Source organism: Lacerta agilis, chromosome 1 (assembly GCF_009819535.1).
Source record: "Lacerta agilis isolate rLacAgi1 chromosome 1, rLacAgi1.pri, whole genome shotgun sequence".
Taxonomy (NCBI): domain Eukaryota; kingdom Metazoa; phylum Chordata; class Lepidosauria; order Squamata; family Lacertidae; genus Lacerta; species Lacerta agilis.
This window is the reverse complement of record NC_046312.1, coordinates 85,716,832-85,737,832: the sequence shown is the minus strand read 5'-3', so window position 1 is coordinate 85,737,832 and position 21,001 is coordinate 85,716,832. Positions and strand designations below refer to the sequence as shown.

Here is a 21,001-nt window from a genome sequence, read left to right as displayed (position 1 = left end):
TGTTTGTTATTATGGCCATTCAGGATTTTATTGTTTGTTTTTTAAAGAAGTCACTGCCTTTTGTATTGTGTAGACCTTACCTGTGGAATATTCCAGAAACCTAAGAAATTCTGAGTATATGTTCATATTAATATGTAGGCATTATATATTAAATCAAAGCATAATCACTAACACCAATATAATTTGACTTGGCAAGAAAGTTATGGGAGAAAATTTAAGTGCAGCTAGTGAAAATGTTGTGTTATGAAGTTCTGTTGCATCCACTTATATTTCTATTAAATTATTTGGAAAGGTCAATAAAGAAAGAACATAAGGAAATGATTTCATATTTGCTAGCAGCTGCCAGAATTTTATACGCTGGCAAATGGAGGTGGGCAATAGTCCCAAACAGTTAAAGAATTGCATGATAAAATATGGGACAACAACAACTATTATTATTATTATTATTATTATTATTATTATTATTACTCCACCCATCTGGTGACTATGTGGTGACGGCAGAATTAGTGCATTACTCAAGATTTGAGGGCTATGTTCATGTTAAGAAGGAACAAATTTTTGGAGTATTGTAGGGTATATGGAATCTGAGTGTTAATTATGGATTTTCAATGTTCTGAGGAGAATGATAATTGGAACTCATCTGTATAACATTTTCTTTTTTCCTTGTTGCTGTTATTGCTGTTCCTATCGCATATATGCTTGCCTGTTGAAGAAAAAATATGTGTCTAATAAATAAAAGTAATAATAACAATGCTGCCTGTGCACTGAGTTGACATCAGATACCTTCCTCAAAAGTCCACCTCAGATGAGTGAGGGGTGTGTGTGAAAAAACAGGCGTCCTTTGTGGTGGCCCTGCAGATGTGGAATCCTCTACTTTCAGAGCTGCACCAGGTTATTATAATGCCACATTGATTTCAGGAGACTCTGAAAACATAGCTGTTCATAATAACCTTCCGGGTGTTAGGTTGGATTTTTTGTTTCTTTTGCAGCCTTTGCCAACATATTGCCATCCAGCTGTTTTGGACTACAACTCCCATCAACCCCAGCCAGCACAGTTGTAATCTAAAACATCTGGAACACACCTAACAATAATATAAATACATAATAATAAATAAAAAGGGAAGTGTTTGAGGGCCAAACTACCGGTATGTTATGTTTTTATGATTACGAGCCATTGCGAGATATTTTAAGTTACTCCTGTGTATGGAGGTGGGGAGCAGCTTTCTTTTAGACTGCAGAGCATGGTGAGGGAGGTTTAACCCTTCTCAAGGGCGTGAGGGCTCTGGCAGGGTCCCAGAGTCTTCCCGCCTTCTTCCCCAAACCCAGCAAGGACTTACCAACTTTGGGAATGAGGGGGCGGTGGAACTAAGATGCTACCAGAGCCCTCCTGCCTCCTTCAGAAAACCTGGTGCCTCTTACATGGCAGGGGCTAGAGAGGGTCTCAAATTTTGGCCTTGCACAGGGTCCAACCCCACTGCATTGGACTTGAACGTAGAGGGAAAGCTTTCATTGGTGTCAATAGTGCTCCTTGTGGGATCAAAGCTGGGTTGGTTTCCATCCGTGATCATTGCCAGGAAGGGAGGGAATAAACACCCCTTCCCTGTGCACTTAATGCAAATCGAGGGGGAGCCTTCCATGCCTAATTATTTTAAAATCCAGCAATGTGTGTTTTGACCCTAGCTGTATATAATCATATACCCACTTACAAAGAAGTAAGCTCCACTGTACTCAATGGGACTTACTTTTGAGTAGGCAGGCATACGATTGTGCTGCCATTGTCTTAAGGCTTCAGTGCTCTCTAAAGCAGACTATTTGCTTTAACGCTGATTATAATCTCTACATACACACGCACAAAGGCATGCTTCATAGATTCCATCTTTCCTGGACTAGCGCAGAAAGATAAACAGTTTGTGTACCTCTATAAAGATGAATTATGCAGGATACGCAAGGGGAATAGTTGCATGCATCTTCAGAAGAGTGGCTTTCTAAACATATAAAAAAGAAATAAAATTCCACAAGGTGTAATTTGTCTGGCAGAGGGGGAGAAATGTGTATTTAAACAGAGAGGGTTTTTTGTTTGTTTGTTTTGTTTTTAAATCATCTTAAGGCATTTTGCTGAAACCATCAATTACAGAAGTCACCACCAAGGACTGTGTCTCAGTGGTCATTTATCCTCTGGCTAACAGAGTTTACTGCAAATCAGCACTCTGGTTCTGTGCAGCAACGATCAGGTACAAGAGTGACTCTGGCAGGAAAGAGGAACAAGGGGGGTTGTTTTACACAGAGTCAGACCCACTGGCACAGCAAGCTCAGTATTGCAAACTCAAATTGGCAGCAGCTCTCCAGGGTTTCACCATTCCCATTCTTACCTGGAGATGCCGGGGATTGAACCTGGGATCTTAAGCACACATAATAACAATGACCAATGCTCTATCACAGAGCTATGGACACCTCAGCACCAGGACCTAGCACCAGGACCTAGCCCAAGAACTGCAACAGCGGCCTCAGGAACTCCCACCAAATCCTTTGCATGTCATGTCTGTACCTTTGAATGACATCTCCAAAGAGATTCTGACTTGTCCCAAACCACAGAAGCTTGTACAAATGTATGCCAGTGTCAGGGCACAGCCATAGGCAGCAGTCAGATGGGACTCAAAGCTAAAGAATATACAAGAGCCTGTTTTTGTTGTTGTTGTTTTTTGTTTACTCTAATTATCATCCGAAACAGGAAGGCTCTTATAACTCTTCCTGTCTAAAAGTACCCAATGGCCAGCCAACTGCCACTCAGTCCAGAGACTGATAATGTTGAATTGCTCAGAATAATGTTCCAATCACAGTTCTGTGACTCACCACATGGGGACAGCTGCCAAAGAGCCATTTCTAGTTATAGCCCTGGTGGAGACTTACAGCTGGTCAAAACAAATATTGGACAACACAGTATCAGGACATCACAACCAGCAACAAGGTCTGGGTAACCACCAGGGCTTCCCCCCCCAGATGGAACTGCTTCTGGGCACTTCAGTTTTTCTAGATACCATTCTCACTGCTGGACAAAGTGAAGTCACACAAGATCCCTTCTGTTTCCATTCCTCACTATGAATCTCTTTACCAAACTCTTTATGTTTTAGATGCTGCATGAGTATGAGCTCTCTTCACTAACCTTGTGAGATGCTGAATTTTTCTTATTAGGCCGCAAGACATACTCCATCCAATGCCGGTTACAATAGACTCAAGGCTCTACTAAAATGCTGACGACTAGAATGCCTGTTCCTTTCTTCCTTAGGAGACCTTAACATTTACACTCACAGTATAGCAAAGTCAGCTTTGGATTCCACACAGTGATGGAAGAGAAACTACAGCAAATCCTGATTCCAACCCATTTTTTGGTACAGCCTCACAAACTAAGCTAGGAAATGTATGTCATCCCTTATAAAAAAAAAAGAAATCTGCATGTGCAGCCTCTTACATTAAACATTAGCAGCAGGATTACCCCAAAAATGTAAAGGTTAATTTCATGAGTTTGGGATGTGGCATAGAATTTTTACTACCAAATGCTACATTTGCTGTACTAAGGATGGAGTTGGTGCATGGCACTAAGAATCCAGTTAAGATAAAACATTTCCACTCAAGCCAACCTTCGTTTCAGTAAAAGGGAAGGATTGGGACTGCAGCAGAACTAAAGAGATCTTCCAGCAGATTCTGAACCTACCTGGTATAAGTGCATTCCATTCCCCCTCCTGTTCTGCCCAGTTGCTGCAGTGCCTGTGCATTTTATGTGCAGGACTGTAGTTAACCTTTCTCAGTTTCTGTTTTTAAAATATATGTATTGTACTGTGACCTTCTTGCATTTTTGTTTGTTGGAGGGAAAGTATTTTTGTCCTTTACATAAAGCTGAGCCTGTACTAGTGGATTTCTGCAATTTGGTATTAGCCAATGTGCAGCTGATCTTTGAGAGCTGCAGCAAGCCACAGGTTGGATGCTTGGTGTATGAATAACTGGTTGAACCCTGGATGTATATCAGTGTGCAACTGAGCACAAGCATTCTGGGTGACGGAAGTGTAATCATCAGAGTAACTGCTATGTTGGTGCCAGCATGGTGTCAGTCCAAGGACCAGTTTTATACTAAACAAAGCATTCATCACCCCTGCTTGCTATTTTGGATCTATGTCTGCAAATAGCACAGCTCAAGTTCTAATTGCTACTAAACGTATGATGGAAGAGTGTTTTGCAGCTGGTTCATTTACCATTACTGGAAGACATGAAAGACCATCTCATCCACACCTTCCCACCCACCCACCCAACACTGTCTGTTGGAAAGTTGAACCATCCACTCAAACCATCCACTGGTCAAACCATACAATTGAAACCACAGTGACCCACCAGAATTGGAAGCATAAGATAGCCATCTGATGTTCCACAGGCAACTTTTCAGAATGCTACATGCGGAAGCATTCTTCTCGCTCTTCCTTTTAACTATAGCATTGTGTGTGTGTGTGTGTGTGTGTGTGTGTGTGTGTGTTTTAACAACAACAACATTAGCACCACTATTCTTTCGATAATAATACTTTATCACTGAACTGGCTTTACCATTCTCAACTTGTTCAGCATTTTGATTGGCTGTGGTGAGTCCTTTTGCTGACTCAAAACTGAGACTTGGAGATAAAGATGCCCAAGTCCAACCTATGAAATATTGTATGAGAACAGAGGCAAATTCAGGGTCTTCATTGTCTGAGTCCAAGGTGCCAGCCTGACTCTACAGAGATAAATCCTATATTCTGACTCTGCATTACAGATACTACCACATCACTTTATTTCATGAAAGCATCTAATGTGGCCTCACAAATACTACACAACCATTCATGGTCAGGGCTACAGGATATCCATGTTAAAACAATGTTTGTGATACAGCAAGGAGTAACTCCAGCTATTTTAATAATGCTGAAACGTACAGAACTGTGCACCAGATTGTGGTCAATGAACACGATTTAGTGGAAACATCTGCTCTGAGCATATTGCAATCAAACAGGAGTTGCACAATAGCATAGTATGTATGTATGTATGTCCAAAGGCTATGTAAAAGAAACTACACCCCAAATGCATCCAGTGTATCTGATTGTGATGGGTGAGCCCTCACACCAAAAATGAAAGTTTAGAAGTTTTGTTGCACAGTTTCAATTGCTCATCATTCGTAATGAATCATTATGTCATCGTGCTTTCTAAATAACTTCCTAGAAAAGTGTGCTGCTGTTTGTTTGTTTTTTTAAAAAAACTAATTGCTTTAAATTGCTTGGCTGTTTGTTTACTTTTGCCTTATTTTGTAATCTTTAAACATCTGCTAGCTGAGCAGTGCTGAAATTCAGGCTTTCAGGATGTCCACACATTTTTAGCATTTCAGAAGTTAGCCAGTCTGAGACAGGCTTGTTTAATTCATTAATTTGACACACTGAGATCTTTCAGGCAGGTATCAACGATGACATTACTTTCATTATGCACAATATTTTCTAACACATGAAATCACACAAGCTTGGATACAAATTTAGACATACCTGGAGAGTAGACCCCCATTCAAATACATAGGACTTCAATTAGTCAAAACTAACTTCCAATTCAACTGATTTCAATGGGTCTACTGTGACTAAATCTGGATCACACCGGACTTAGAAAGTTTGAAAGCTTGCCCAAACACCTGAAATGAAATGCTATCTGGGGGGAAGCTGTATAGAGTAGCCCACTTTTCTCCACCAAGTTGCAAACCATTAGTCAAACAAAAGTGATGCCTCTGCTGTTTGGAAAGTCAAGCAACAAAACATAACACCAAATCAGTAGTAGGTAGGCAATAACAGTGTAACTCTGAGCAATACTTGCCTATGTCCACATAACTTTGCATGTGGAATGCTATTGACACAGAAAGACAATCCATCTACTGGAACTTAAAACAAGGAATGGCTAGCATCTTCAGGGCTTACCACAAAATGCGGCCCACAGACCCTCCACAAGTGTATTAAGCTGTACTTCTTTCACTCATCATTTTTTTCACTTCTCCATTGCACAGAAGAGTAATGCCTAACCTGGCACACACTAGCAGGAATGTAATTAAACTCCACCAGCAGAACAACTACTATGTAGAGCTTAATATTTCTAGATTTCTTTTTTTAAAAAAAAACAAAAAAACCCTGTACTTTATGTTTACGACTGCTTATGCAGAAAAGGAGAGGGATAGCCCTGGACCCTTGTTGCGATACTTTTTTTGAAAGGGGTTGCCTACTCATGTTTGTGATTGGTGTATGCACCTGGGTGCTTTTGGTCCTGGGCCTGCAGTGTTGCAGCACTTTCCAGACTTCTTTCATCAAAAGTTACAAAGTTGGAGCATTGTGCCCACTGACTCCTCCACTCTCTTTTTCTCTCTCTCTCCAAACTTCACTACAGATACAGATAAATGCAACATCCCAGGTAGCTGTGTGAATGTGTGGAGAGAGGGGGCGGGGAGCCTTTCCAGCTTGGGTGGAGAATCAGTGTGGAGATAGGTGGGGGTAGGGAGGAGGGGCAAGTGCTATTTTGGAGGTGTGGGAAAGTTTGGCTTTGTAGGAAGTCTCTCAGGTGACTGTAAACATATATGTGCACACACACACACACTCACCTGCTCTGGGCCCTGAAAGCAGATCCTGCAGAGCGGCGTCCTCATGCCACTGTCCAAACTGCTCCCCAGGGAATACCGATCTTCCGCCTTCCCTTTGCAGAAGTCCTCGGAGGAGGCGCTGCTCATCATAGACATGGGCTGCTCTCCTTCTCCTCCAGGACTTCCCCACTCCTCTTCTGGAGGGCTCGTTGCCCCCCCTCCCCCTCCTCCTCCTCCTCCACCACCACCACCCCCGGCAGTCGGCGCTCTCCAAGGTCCCCTTCGCCCTCCATAGAGTGTGGTCAGCGTGTTGTTGTTGGAAGCCTGCAAGCTCAAGGCTTGGTCTCCACTGTTCATGGGAGGGAGAGGCGGCGGCGAGGGCGGAGGGGGCGCGGGGGGTCTCCTCAGGAGGAAGACCTTCAGGTCATTGAACAACATGCGGCAGCGGCACTTGACGAGACCCTGGTGGCGCAACATCTGTCTGGGGATCAGCAATCCGCAGCAACAGTACCATAAAACGATCGCACCGGTTGGTATTAACATGTGCCTTCCCTTCCAGACAGGCACGGGTGGGAAAAAATGGGGCCGGTAGGGGGCACCCAAGAACAAGAGGGCTGGGTTGGTTAATTTCTGTTTCCTTTTCCCTGCTCCCACCCAAATTCACTGATACATATGTAAGAGCTAGCTAAATAACAAAAGAGGAATTTGTAGGAAGATCTTTTGGATATTTCACAGCAACCCCGTTTTTAAAACACACACACACACACACACACAACAATCATGAGGTTTCCTTTTAAAACAGCAACAACAAAATATTGAATTTTCAAGCTCCTCCTTCCCACATCTCCTTTTTTTAAATGAGCAATTCCACAATTCCTTTTTAAAAAGTTAAAATGAAATAGTTATGGAAAGAAGCCTTATCCACTCCAAGTGCTGGGTAGGATAGTTCGGAAAATGTGGTGGAAACTGATAACAATTGGTAACTCCAAAAAAGGAGGAAGTGGAAGAAGAATTCAAGTCACCAGAAGGTGTGGAGAAAATAAATATATGTGTGTAAATAGTTTTTTTCCAACAGTTTTTGGCATGTCAAGTATTTCTCCTTATTACTATTTTTATTTAGTTGGAACGTTTTAAAAATGTGTCTCTGACAGAATATCAGCAGAGCAGATCATTAATAAAATGCAAAATTAGTTCTTGTTTCTATCATCATAATCCTTATTAATAGTAATATCAAAACTGATCTCATTGACAAAAAAGATGCACACATTTCTTGGGGAAGAGAGGAAAACACACCCTTGTTGTGAAATCCTCACCGATTACTTGAAATGTTACTTTATTAAAATATTCTCAATAGAAAATTTGAAAGTCCTGAAAGGAAGTGAGTATTAAATGAGGTTAATTTTTATATACCCAAATTTACTGGATTTTGTTTTCACTCCCCGTTCCAGGAACTGTCTGGACCACACTCACGCATACACACATTTATTATTATTATTATTATTATTATTATTATTATTATTATTATTAGGATTGAGGAGGGGACATGGATCTTAGTAATTCCTCAAATGGTTTTCCCTCCTAGACTTTGGGGAGGAAAACAAATCCGTAGAAAACTGTTCTATCCTTTTCGCACGAAATTGACCAAGAGAACGTGGATCTTACATTGTCACGTTTCCTTTCCCCTTTCACATAATAGGGACGTCATCAAACGCATTGACAGCCTGTACAGACCATTGTGGCTGACGCGGAGGAAAAGGTGCGTTCAGCAGATGCAGGGATCTCCTTTTGATGCATAAGGCTCCTTCTTTTCCGCCGCTACAACCGTCTCCAGTTTCATCTTCCTCTTCCCCTGTCCTCCTCCTCCTCCTCCTTCTCCTCCTCTTTCTCTGACTGTTGTTTTCGCTCAATGGCATTGACGCTCAACCATTGCAAATCTTTAAAATAAAAAGAAGTGGGGTTGGGGGACCCCACACGTAGATAGTATCCTCGGCTTTGGGTAGAGAGAGAAAAAATGAAAGCAGGTTTGTTAGGAATACGATGTGCCAGATCGAGAGGGTGGGGGGAGAGCGAAGAGTGGGGGTATTTTGCTTGAAGCTCCCAGCGTCTGGGCAGCGATCGGCTTCTCCCTTTCACCAGCCTCCCCTCAGCTCTCTCCCATCCGGCTTTCAGTGATGATGTGGCTGTTGCTACCTCCTTGGGATGCAATGGGAAAGGAGGATAGTTTTGCAGTGCAAATGGGGATGTTGGGGAAGGGCGGGAGCGAGAAAAGATGGGTGGAACGTGATTCTCTCTCCTCCTCCTCCTTCTGCTGCTGCTGCTCAGCCCTTAAATAAATAAAGCCAAGACAGAAAAGCGGCGGCGGGGGGAAAGAGCGAGCGAGTGAGCGAGCGAGCGGGAGAGGGAGGATAAATTCAGGTTGTTGCCCAGCCTTGCTTCTCTCCGCCTCCAGGGCCGGCAGTCGCTGTCAATAAACCGTTTGGGGTGGGGGAAGGAAAGGTCTTGCTTAGCATAGGAAATATGCCAGGGAAGCTGGCGGAAGCAGCGGCGGAGAGGGGCTGGTCAGAGCTGCTGCAGTTTCAGCACCCAAAGGCTCTGGACAGCTCCCTTGCCCAGCTTGGCGCGCTACTGGGGAACTGACGCAACTAGCAGAGGGATCCGAAGAGTAAGGGGGTGGGGGAAGGAGAGAGAGAGGGTGTGCTCGTGTGAGGGGCGGGAGGAGAGACTAAGTGCTACGGAACTATGAGCCGACTTGTGTTAGCTTCCACCCTCCCCAGCAATAAATTAAGTCCTGCGAGTATTATGTTGATATGGTGATGCTACTGTTTCCTTCGCTGCCTGTCTGTTCGTCTACTCCGTGTGTGTGTGTGTGTGTGTGTGTGTGTGTGTGTGTGTGTGTGTGTGTGTGTGTAAAGGAGATGGTGCCTGTGGGTGAGCTGTAAGCGTGTGTCCCTGTATGTTTGTGCGTGGGAATTGCCTGCCTTCCACTTTTCCGCGTGAATGTGGAAAGGTGATCACTGTGCGCGTCTAGTGGGAAGGCAAAGGTGGCTCCTATTCCGCACGCCTCTCTCCCTGTATCTATGCATCTGTGAGTGTGCCATACATCTCTAAGAACGATCTCTACGTGGTTGTCTGTGTACAGAGGAGTGTGTGTCTGTGGCGCTGCTTCTCTGTTTTCTGGAAGCTGTGCTTTACGTGCGTGCACCTGTGAGTATTAGGAACACATTTTCTTTGTGTGTGCCGTTGGAATGTTGTGAGAGTAGGAACTGATCTCTCACCTGCACAGCTATTTTATGTATATAAGGTCTAATATCCATTTTATCGGCTTTGCGGGGGAGGGGGTTGTTTTATTAGTTTATCTGCTTAACAAAGTGCAGTCATAAAGTGCAGATATCTGAAGGACAGCCACTCAGTTTGAGCCAGGGTCTTTGGGAAACTAGTGTGGGTGCCTTGAATGAGGAAGCTATGCTTCTATATATCTGTTTTTATTTGTGTGTTTAAGTGGAGAACGTGTGTTTTTGTTTCTATGCATAATATGAGGACTTTCACCCCATCCCATCAGAATGCTTGTATTAGCAGCACACTTGTGTCACTGCACATGTGACTTGATGACCCCTGTTCTCAAGTAGCATGGCATAATTTTGATAATGTTTCCTCATGAAACTTAACACACACAATAGCAGAGCCTCCAAGAACAACAGCCACTGATCATCTTCAGGAATACTTTCCTGCACACAGGAAATATTAGCTCACTTCACACATGAAGGGTTTCAGGCCACTTAGAATGAGATGATTTAACAAATATATTACATGTTTTGGCACATCAAGTGATCCATTCTACTGCTTGAGTTTAGTTGTTACTTCCAACAGGCTTCACTGAGATATCAGAAATGATGGCTTGTAATTTTAGGGCAAAGTCAGTATGGTCAGTAAACTGAGTTGTGGGTTGATGGGTCAAGGCTTGGTGGGCCAAATCAGGCCTGCAGGCTGCTAGTTCACCACCTGTTGTAGAAGATCTGTAACCCTGCATACAATTCAGAAGATTTCAAAGAGGGTAGTGGGTAATCTGGTTCTTCTGATACCCCCCCCCCCGGATTAATTAGCTGCAGAAGATTTGATGGCTTACAGGTATGATTATCTATATTTTCATTAATGCCAGGAGATGCTTTGCTCATTAAAGAAATATATTAATTGTGTCCCATTGTGTTGTTCTCTTTCATTAACACATACCATGATTCCATAATGATTGTGGCAGTGTGAATATATGTGAGATAGATCTGTCATCTTAGTATGGTACTGATTCAAGTATCATGGCTGCAAAGGAAGCATGTGCTCTATTTATACTCTACTTTGTTACAAAAAGTACACAAGGTAGCTCACATAAAATCAATATAAAACAATCAATCAATATAAAAATGCAACCTAAAAAAACAGTAATAGAAATAAGCCAAGATGCAAAACTAAAAACCAAGTAGGGGAATACACAATAAAATCAAGATTATAACAAAATCCACTTAAATATATTTATATTTATCACACACCTTAAATCAGGCAATGAAGGCTCCATAACCATATTCATTTCTCAGGTATCTATACGCTGTTTCTCAGCCAGCAGTGTACCTTGAAGAGTAACTTCTGCAGTGAAATGTAAGCCTCAGGCATGTTCATATGGAGGGATATGGTTCAGAGATATTCTGGTTGCAAACCATTTAGGAGTTTAAGCCAGAACTTTCAAGTGAGCATGGAAATGCACTGCTAACCAGTGAAGCCAACAGATGAATGATGTAATGTGGTATGAAGGGGTAGCTACTGATAGAATCCTGGCAGATGCATTTTGGACTTGCTGAAGTTTCTGGACTGTTTTCAAGGCTAGCCTTGTGTAAAGTGTACCTGAACGACTGAGGACAAGCCTGATGGAGAACTCCTCTGGCTTTCTGTATATTAATTTGGCATTTGGATTGTCTTTGGACGTAATTTAGCCCTGCCCAGGCAGTTCTGCTAGTCACATGCATTCCACAGTTGGTTGTAGGTTTGCATTGCAAGATGTGGCCTTGCTTTGCCCCAAACCCCTTTAGGAGGCTAGATCATGGGAAGCCAGAACAGGTCCTCTTCAGCACTGGTGCTTAAGCCTCCAAGGAGGTCCAATGGCCAAACATATCTCTTTTTTATTTTAACACTGTAGAAACTTATTTTGCTATGACTTCCGTTTGACAATTTGACCACTGCTGCTTGTGTTAAGTCACTGATGCTTTTAAACTTGGAGTGTGTGAGAGTTAACACGCTGTTCTGTATCAGTGTTTTATATCAATTATTCCAGAAAAGAGATAAGCAATGCTGCAGATATACACTGATATGCACATGGAAAATCCCACAGAGATTGTTCATATACATGCATGGCACATTCACAGATACACAAGTGGAGAGACCACTGTTGCAGTCAGGTCCTGCTTGTGGGCTTCTGATGAATGTCTGGTTGGCTACTGTTGGATAAGAATGGTGGGCTATATGGGCCCTTGGCCTGATCCAGCAGGGCTCTTCTTACATAGTGTTGTGGAGTCATTTGAATGTCCTCCCTACAGTTCTTTTGTACTTAGGGGTGTCCAGATAACTCCTTGCCTGTATACACATACTTACTTGCCAGCTTCCTTATGTGCTCTTATGGACCCCTGGCCCACATACCACAAAATAAAAATGGTCTCTGTATAAGTGTTGAGAAACCCTCAGCAGTTTAGGGCTTGGTCACTTGCCTCTCACCATTCCAAGAAGCAAAAATCCCATCACCAATGAACAATGCAGGTAAGATTCAAATGTCAAATCAATAGGCTTTGGCGAGAAGCAGCATGAATGAAGGGTGGAGCGGGGGGGGGGGGTCCAATTACTCAGCACAGCCAAATGAAAACAGCACGTGCTATTAATTTGCCACAAATAAGCTACACTTCAAACCAGTGTAAAGTGTTAAACTGAGAGTTGATGTGCCATGGGAAATCAAGGTTTTGTCTTTCACAATAGACCAACAAACCAACCCTACGGAAATATATTAAGGATTCTATAAGTTGCAGTTCTCGACTGTAGAACAGTCATTTTATTAAAAACAAAAGAATATCTAAAGGGCTGTCACATGGAGTATGGAACAAGTTTGTTTTCTCCTGCTCTGGAGGGTAGGACCCAAACCAGTGGCTTCAAGTTGCAAGAAATGAGATTCCGGCTTGACACCAGAAAGAGCTTTCTGACAGGAAGAGCTGTTTGATTGTGGAATGGACTCCCTCAGAAAGTGGTGGCCATGGCAGACCTTGAGGCCCTGTGCAACACCAAAATCCAATGCTCCCAGCCTCTTGCCTTCCATTGTACATAATAGTTGTGGCGCCCCCTGCAGCACCTCCAAGGCTCTGTGCCCAGTGCAACCAAACCAGTCACACTCCCCCTAAATCTGCCTCTGGTGGTGGACTCTCCTTTTTTGGAGGTTTTTATAGCAGAGGTTGGATGACCATCTGTCATGGATGCTTCAGCTAAGATTCCTGCATTGCAGGAGGTTGGATTAGATGACCCTTGGGATTGCTTCCAACTCTACAGCTCTATGATTCTATGAAAAACAAAATATTAAGGAAACATCAAAATGACTTTTCTTCTTCTTCTTCCAGCAGACAGGGAAGTGGACAGAACCAAGTAGGATAAAGCAGGACTGGAGAGGAGAAGACTGTCTTATTCTTCTGCAGTTTGGACTGCTGTAGCTCAGTAGTAGATCACATGCCCTTCTCCAGGTTCCCCCAGCTATTCAGATGAGGTGGCTGGCAATCAAGGAAAGGGTCTTCTCATTGGTGATGCCCCATGTATGGAATGCCCTCTCCAAGAGGCTTACCTGGTTCCCATACTGTGCAAATACTTTGAATTAGGTAGTTTGTGGAGTGACTGATGTGAGAAAGGAAAAAAGTAGATGCCTGCCACCATTCCTCATATCCCGGAGTGGTTCAAACTATGACTTTCACTGCCATGGCTACTATGGCATCCTGACCTTAGCAAGCCCAGCCTGCCTACTAAGCAAATCTCCTTTCTGTCCCCTTGCTTAAGGCAGTCCAGACCCAAGAACAGCTGAATCTGCCCCAACCACTACCTGAATGTAATGCTTAGCTGGTACCTGTACTAGCATTTGATGCTTGATGCACACAACAGTGCAGTGCATGGACTAAGTACCTTTTAAATGCTACACCAACTACGTGAAGCAAGCAAATCTCTACATTAAGTCACCACTGTGTGCTAAATCAGCCCTGGGAAAGAGAGAACACAAGACACATAACATTCTGATTTGACCCTTCAGAAGCAGAGAGCCGGGAGGCATCCATACTTTTTGTTTTTTAAAAAAGCATAAAGCCGCTTCTTGATCCTCCCTTCCTACACAAAGCAAACACTTTCCTCCACCCGTTTTTTTGCCTCCTCCTCTGTCAATAGCGGCAGAGAGCTTCCTGTTCCACTTAAGCTTCCCTTAATGGGACAGAGGCTGCCTTGATTGCTTTGTTCTCAGCCACATCCCCCTGGCAAGCCATCACTTAAAGATACTTCACTGAAGGCTCCTGACTGAACTCTCAATGATCAGGAGCCTACTGCCTCTGTGAGTGTTGCCTTGCAGTAAGACTTCCCGTGTCTTTCCGGGATGCGGATGCAATTAAGGGGAAAAACTTGAGTGTGGTAATTAAGCGGAGCATCTCTGACAAAACCAGTGGGCAAAACGGTTTGGAGCTGGAGCATGTTGCTCACCCCGAGGTATTCTGTCTGTAGCAAGAAGATCGGTACCTGTTGGATGGCTGGGGAGGGGAGCTGATATGGAAGGCAGAGCAGAATTTGTGGGCTTAGTGGGGTCGAAATGAGCAGAGAACCTGAATACCTGACAGAGCATAAAATGACCTACAGGAATGTATCAGTGCGGGGGGTGGCGGAATGAAACACCATTAAATCAGAGCTGGCTTGCTGCAGTCTCAAAGCTGCAACAAGTGTTATGTGCAAGGCTGGGGTGGGGGCTGTTAACAGGCAGGTACATATGCCAGGAGCCAGAATCAGGAGTACGTCTGCAATAAAAAAACACAGGTGTCAGTGAAGTTACATTTTTCTTCAAAGAAGCAAAACAGTGCAGGTCTAGTGGTCACAGCAACCCTTCCCACTAGGCCTTGCCCCAATGAAACAGTTGTGAGGACTGACGTTTCCTGCCTTCCCACAGCTCTCTAAGGCTCCTCCCCCAGTTCCTCCTCCCCCAGGTAAAAGAGTAACTGGTTTTCTTAAAATTCTGCAAACAGAAGCAGAATGTGTTTAAGAACTTGGTCACATGTCCTTAATAGCTAGCTGTAATCACATCCACTGCATTTCTAAGAGTCTGTTTCGTTTTTTGATCCCTGGGAACGGTAATGGGAGGTGAAAAGTGGGGGGAACCCTCACCAGATTCAGTCAGATACGGTTGCAAGGATATCTTGTGAGCCTCTCTTTTGGTGTGTTCCAAGGCTGTCAGGAAGGATTTCACTCCCCAGAAACAATCTTTATTTCCCTCCATTTCCTCCAAGGGAATCAAAGGCTGAGAGACAGGATGCTGGCTTGTGTGCGGATGTAGCCCCATCCAATTTCCCCAGGAAAAAGGCTCGCTGAATGGATTTTGTTCATAAGCAGTGTTTTAGGGCCAACTTGGATGATACAGAAAATGCATGATTGCATTTGCAAAATTTTAATAAAAGCAACTGTGTGACGGACCCTGATCTGGAGCAGGACTGTGATGAAAGGGAAGAAAGCGCTTACTCTTCCCAGCACTGTTTTTCCAATGAGTTTGACTCCTTCTTCCGTATCAAGTTGCTGTTTGTAATTTGCACTGATCACAGCTCCCATCCCCAGGGACAAAGAGTAGCTTTGGGAGAGGTGCTGGTCAATGTCCACATTAGCCATGGTCTCTATCCCCCCCCCTTTTTTAAAAAAGTAAAGCCATGCAAATATGATCATCATGTATAATCATGATGTGAGCAAGGATTCTGCCACCACCATCCCAACTGCTTGGTTAGATGAGATGCAGTGAGATTTAGATTAAATTTAATATATGCCACCTCCCCATTAAAAATGGCACTCTACATAGCTGACGATACAGGCTAGTGAGGACATGGGCCTTTCACTCGTAGTGAGCTAAGGCTCACTAGTTTAATTCATCTGAAGTTCTAGCTCAGCAAGCACTTTCTTGTGGCACAGGTGTGATGGACTGTGTAGGATGATCTGTGGCAGGGAATGAGAACCTGGAACTCTCCAGGTCTGGTTTGGGCTACACCTCTCAACACCTCTGAATACTGGCTATGTATCAGCAGCATCAGAAGAGTCAGAGTTTCCACATCTCTGTGAAATGGGAAGAACACAAAAACATAAGAAGATTCTGCTGGACCAGGCCATTGATTTTCCACCATCCAGGTGCCTGTCAGGGTGTCCCTAAGAAGAAAGCTCTGACTCCCCCTCCTCTCTTTTTATGTAACATGTAAAGCTGCAGACGGATGAGAGAGTTTGCTGTTAAGTGCATTCATCCCACATAATTGTGCTCCTATCCTCAGGCTTCCAGTTTTCAAGACCTGAGCAAATATCTGTACTTGAAGTTTGCCCACTGTGCTGCAGAAGATCAGGGACTCGTGGAAAAAAATGTGATTTTTAAAAATTAAGTCATCCAACATAACCAAGTATGTCTTTATAAAAGGCCTCAGGTTGGCTCCAAAGACACCAAGCCAAAGGCCAAACGCTTGTAACTACCCAAGCAATGTAGTAATTATCTTAAAAGGCTGGTCCTCAAGGGACCTAGAATTTAGGGATTAAGTAGGCAGAAAACACTGAGAACCTGGATACTTCCTGAGTATTATTCATGTAGCTGACCTGCCCCTGATAATTTTAGCTGAAGTTCTTAACTATGCAGAGCTGCAGTTCAAGCTGCCTGTGGGATAATAGTACTTACCGTATGTACATATATTGCAGAAGGGGCAATGTCAGTGAATGCACCATAGCTGTATGAGGCAGGGCCTGCCCCTAACATTAGACAGGGCCAGGTGTGCTACATGGGCTGCCCTAGACATCCCTAAGCTAGCCTGCTGCCTTCAGGTGCAGTGGAGGACTCTATCCCATGACAAGTGTTGAACTACTATTAAATGGCCTCTCCAATCAGCTTCCATGCCTAGAATGGAGGGGGAGGCACTGTCTTGTCCTTTACCCCAGGCAGCAAAAATATCTTGGGCAGCGAATAGAACACAGCAAAGAAGAGCTCATCTTGTGATCTTCACAAGAGTCCAGCACCAAGGGCCTTCTGGCAGTTCCCACACTGCGAGAAGTGAGGTTACAGGGAACCAGGCAGAGGGCCTTCTCGGTAGTGGCGCCCGCCCTGTGGAACGCCGCTGCCGCCCATGCCGGTCCGGGCGGGCTGCGAGCCGGCCGCCCTCGCCTCCCGTCCCGGGAGCACTGGAATGGCGCGCAGAGCCCTGCGCCGCTCCAGCGCCACGTCCCTCATCCCCTGCTCGCCCACCCCCCCTCCTGAGGGGCGGCAAGCGCGAGAGGGAGGCAGCGGAGAGGCGGTACGCTGGGGGCGCCGGAGGGATCGCCGCGCCACGGCGGCCGATCTCCTTAAGACGGCCCTGTGAACGACGATATTTTCTTAGCTCAACAATAATAAGTCTTTATTTCTTTCAGAACATAACGGTTTCAGTAATGCAATCATTTATAAGCTTAGTTTCCTAACAATGTAAACTCTTTCTTTCAGCATCATATACACATCTTCAACCTATCCTAACCTACCTACCACTATCCTGGCCCCACGCCCTCCTTCTTCCAGTCACCACTCTTCATCTCTAACGGCTGCTCCCTCTTTTTAAAGAGCGGAATGTCCCGCCTCCCAGGAGATATCTGCCACTCAAACTGGGGTGCACATTAACTCATAAAACACCGTGGGTTTCTGAAAATCCCTTAACTTAGATCCGATTCATTACAATAAGTATTTTTAGTACAGTATTTAGTATTTCAGGATACCCTGGCTAGTCCTTCCTGGGTCTTGTAGTAGACTGGAAAGTGCAGCAAAGGAACTTGAAAATTAGGCTTTACATCTCTCAGGTGTCTTGTACACCCATATTCTTATACCTAAGAATCCCAAGCGGCCTGACCATAACTACACATTCAGATTTCTGTGAGATTTTATTCTATCCCTTGATAGTGGTCAAATCCAAGGTGAAAATCCACACCTAGTTCACACGGCTACTTCCTTTGCCTCCTGAAATGCACCAGGAGGGGGCAACCTGAGCTATCCCCATTTATATGGGGAGGGGGAGCCTAGACTGGGAGAATTAGCATATGAGATAATGTTTCTTTCTGAAATCCCCAAATATCCCTATCCTGGGATTTAACATCTTGGGCAGCCCATATTGACTCCTGAGCAGCGGCATCTCATTTCTAGAACAGCAGGCAAACACTCCCGACTTTGCATAAATACAATGCAGGCAGCTCTAGTTGCTTACAAGCCAGATAATCGTCTTAGCTTCATAGTAACAATAGAGGAATTTTCCTGGTTGGCAGAGGCACCAATTGCTTGCAAAACATAGTTCTGACTCCTTCCCTGTGGAGGAAGGCTTCTTGGGCCAATGCTGAGTTTATTCCATCTGCATCGTATTAAAGGCACAGAAGCCCCCTCTGGCAGAAAGGTGGCCAATGTATTTGGAAGCATCTGGCATTGACAATGGATTTCACCAAAAGTAGTGCTGATTTGAAAGATTCCCCTTCTAGCAAAATTTCTATGGGAAATGAGGCCCTGCTCCATGTAACTCCTGCCCTGTCATTTGATAGGGTGCCCACTTGCCCTCCTTCTTGACATGGGATGCTCTGTATTGGAGTCTCCAGGTCCAGTGCAAAGACCATAAGAAGGGAGAACAGGGACCTTGAAGTTCCCAACAGCTGTTAATCAAGCAAGCAAGCACACAGGTCGCCTTTGTCACAGTCAGGACGCCTGTGCCCCATCTTGTTTTTGGACAATCTTGTTTGTTCTCAGTAACCAAAATTGTATTATCAACATATACAAGCAGAAAAGTTGTTTTCCTTCATTTGCAAGCAATCGTACAAACGAAGTGGCACTAATAAAGAAAAGTTCTAGGGTGGCAACAGAAAGCCAATTAAAAATGCTTTTGCAGTTCATCAAAACTATCCAGCAATATCAAGTTATAGGAAAACTGGTGCTATTAACAGTAATCCTTCTAGTGGGTTAATTGGTTCGGCAATTTCCATGCACATGACGTGTGTTGCTAATTATTTCCCCAAAGAGTTAAATGATAACTAATAAGAGGCAGCTACAGTTGCAAATGACAACAAAATATCTGTGAAAGGAGGAGGCGCAAGTTTGCTCAAGTGTGCTGCAGGTAGAAATACTGTTTGTAATGAAGTGAGGGCAGTAATTTACTTGCTCGAATTAATAAATAAGAAAGTTTTAATAATTTAAATGCCAGATTAAAATTGATTACTTCATTGAGAAGGGGATTGTAAGAAAAACACTGGGGCCTAATTTGAATAGCAGAGTGCCTGGCATCTGGTGGGCAATCTCATCCTTTATTTCCACACCGTGGCTGCAGACCAAATCACCTGTCAGGAGAGTTATGAGGGTCAGATGCCTTGTCAATCCCAGCAGGTATATAAGAGGACGATCGTTCTGGCCGTGGCATGAGGCTCTTGGACATGTCTCCCACACGCCTCCATCAGCTGCCATGATTACTCTCCCACTATTCCTTCCAGTCTGCTTATCTGCACCCTTAACTCTGTATTTTGGTGCCCAAGTAAGGAAGAAGAAGAGTTTGGATTTGATATCCCGCTTTATCACTACCCAAAGGAGTCTCAAAGCGGCTAACATTCTCCTTTCCCTTCCTCCGCCACAACAAACACTCTGTGAGGTGAGTGGGGCTGAGAGACTTCAGAGAAGTGTGACTAGCCCAAGGTCACCCGGCAGCTGCATGTGGAGGAGGGGAGATGCGAACCCGGTCCCCCAGATTACAAGTCTACCGCTCTTAACCACTACACCACACTGGCTCTCACTGCAGGTGAGTCCAGTTCCCAGGCAGGAAAGTCTATCTTTCACACTTCACAGAGCCCTGTTGGTGCCTGCAGTATACACTGTAAATTGCCCACTGGTAGAGAGTGGCCTTGGGGACCAGGGAAGGCAGCAGTGGGAAGGGATCCTCGGAGGGATCCAGAACTACCTGTAGAAGGCAGGAGGCTAGGCTGCAGGTTGGTAACTGAACCTCATCCCGAGGGAAAATAAGTATAGGGATCAGTTCAGGGTCAGAGGAACTGCGTTTTGTCTTATTTTATTTGTGCCCGGTGGTGTTTTCCTTTTCTGTGTTTAATTTAAAGTGCCTTTTGTGTTTAAAATCCTGTTACTTGTAGATATTCAAGAAAACATTTGTTCTTTGTTTAAAAGCCCAGTCTGGTGCTGTGACCACAGAGTCTCCCCTGCTCTGCCCACTACCAGTGCCTTAAGAAGGGTCCTGGGAGGGGAAAAACCCAAAAATGTGCAGGTGCCAACTCTCCAGGAGAAACCCAGAGTTAGGGGTTTTCATCTCCAAACCCTAGGAGTCAGCCAGAAGGGTCTCACTGCCCCTCCAGAAAGGCATAGGGAAGTCAGTGAGTGGTTGCAGCTACTGAAGAGTGACAGAAGCCCATGTTTATCCAGTTGAAGATTTACCGGTATTTTTATTTTTAGATTCTAATCGAAACATGAGTAAAAGTTTTGAAAGTGGTGCTAGCAAGCAGAAGAGACAGAGACTCGAAAATGCTATGATAATGAAGTTAAGACCAATCACTGCTTTCGTGCATCAACCACTCATTGAAGCAACAAGAGCTGACAGATCACTCTTTAAATCTGGTGGGCTGTTCAGCTGTGGATTGCTGCCTTGATGCAGTGAACTGTTTTGGCATTATCAACGAAATTTATTCTTTCTTTTCATCCTCCACAAAGAGATGGGCAGTTCTAAAACCATTTTTGCCACCTCAGTCTAAAGTGCCTCAATATTTGTCAGACACTAGGTGGGACGCACACGCAAAAGCCGCAGAAGCTGTTTTGGAAAGTTACAGTGCTATCACTGATGCCCTCAGTCATTTGTACTCTGACGTTAATGGGAAAGGGAAACCAGGCTCCAGGCTAACAATCTCTTCCAGAAAAGAACGGGAAGAACTGCAATTTGCGTTTATGCTGCATTTTTGGACCCATGTGCTAGGTCAGCAAAGCCCTTCAGAAATCAGACCTGTTACTGAGTTCTTGTGCAAGTTTGCACAGTTCACTTCTGGATTTTTTAAAGGAAAATTAGAGATGATTTTGATAAGCTTGAGAAACAAGCAAAAGCCACTTTGCCAAATGTCAACTACAAAACA

At 44.2% G+C, this 21,001-nt stretch overlaps 1 protein-coding gene across 2 annotated transcripts in view; it reads right to left on the bottom strand.

Annotated features, from left to right (window-relative positions):
• MARCHF4 (membrane associated ring-CH-type finger 4) overlaps window positions 1-7,361 on the bottom strand; it is a 108,509-nt gene extending 101,148 nt beyond the window's left edge. For both annotated transcript variants that reach the window (XM_033161525.1, XM_033161534.1), the window contains exon 1: window positions 6,638-7,361. In XM_033161525.1, the coding sequence (XP_033017416.1) occupies window positions 6,638-7,159 (522 nt within the window). In that variant the 5' untranslated portion in view covers window positions 7,160-7,361. The remainder of the gene's footprint in view (window positions 1-6,637) is intronic.
• Window positions 7,362-21,001: the final 13,640 nt, after the last annotated feature.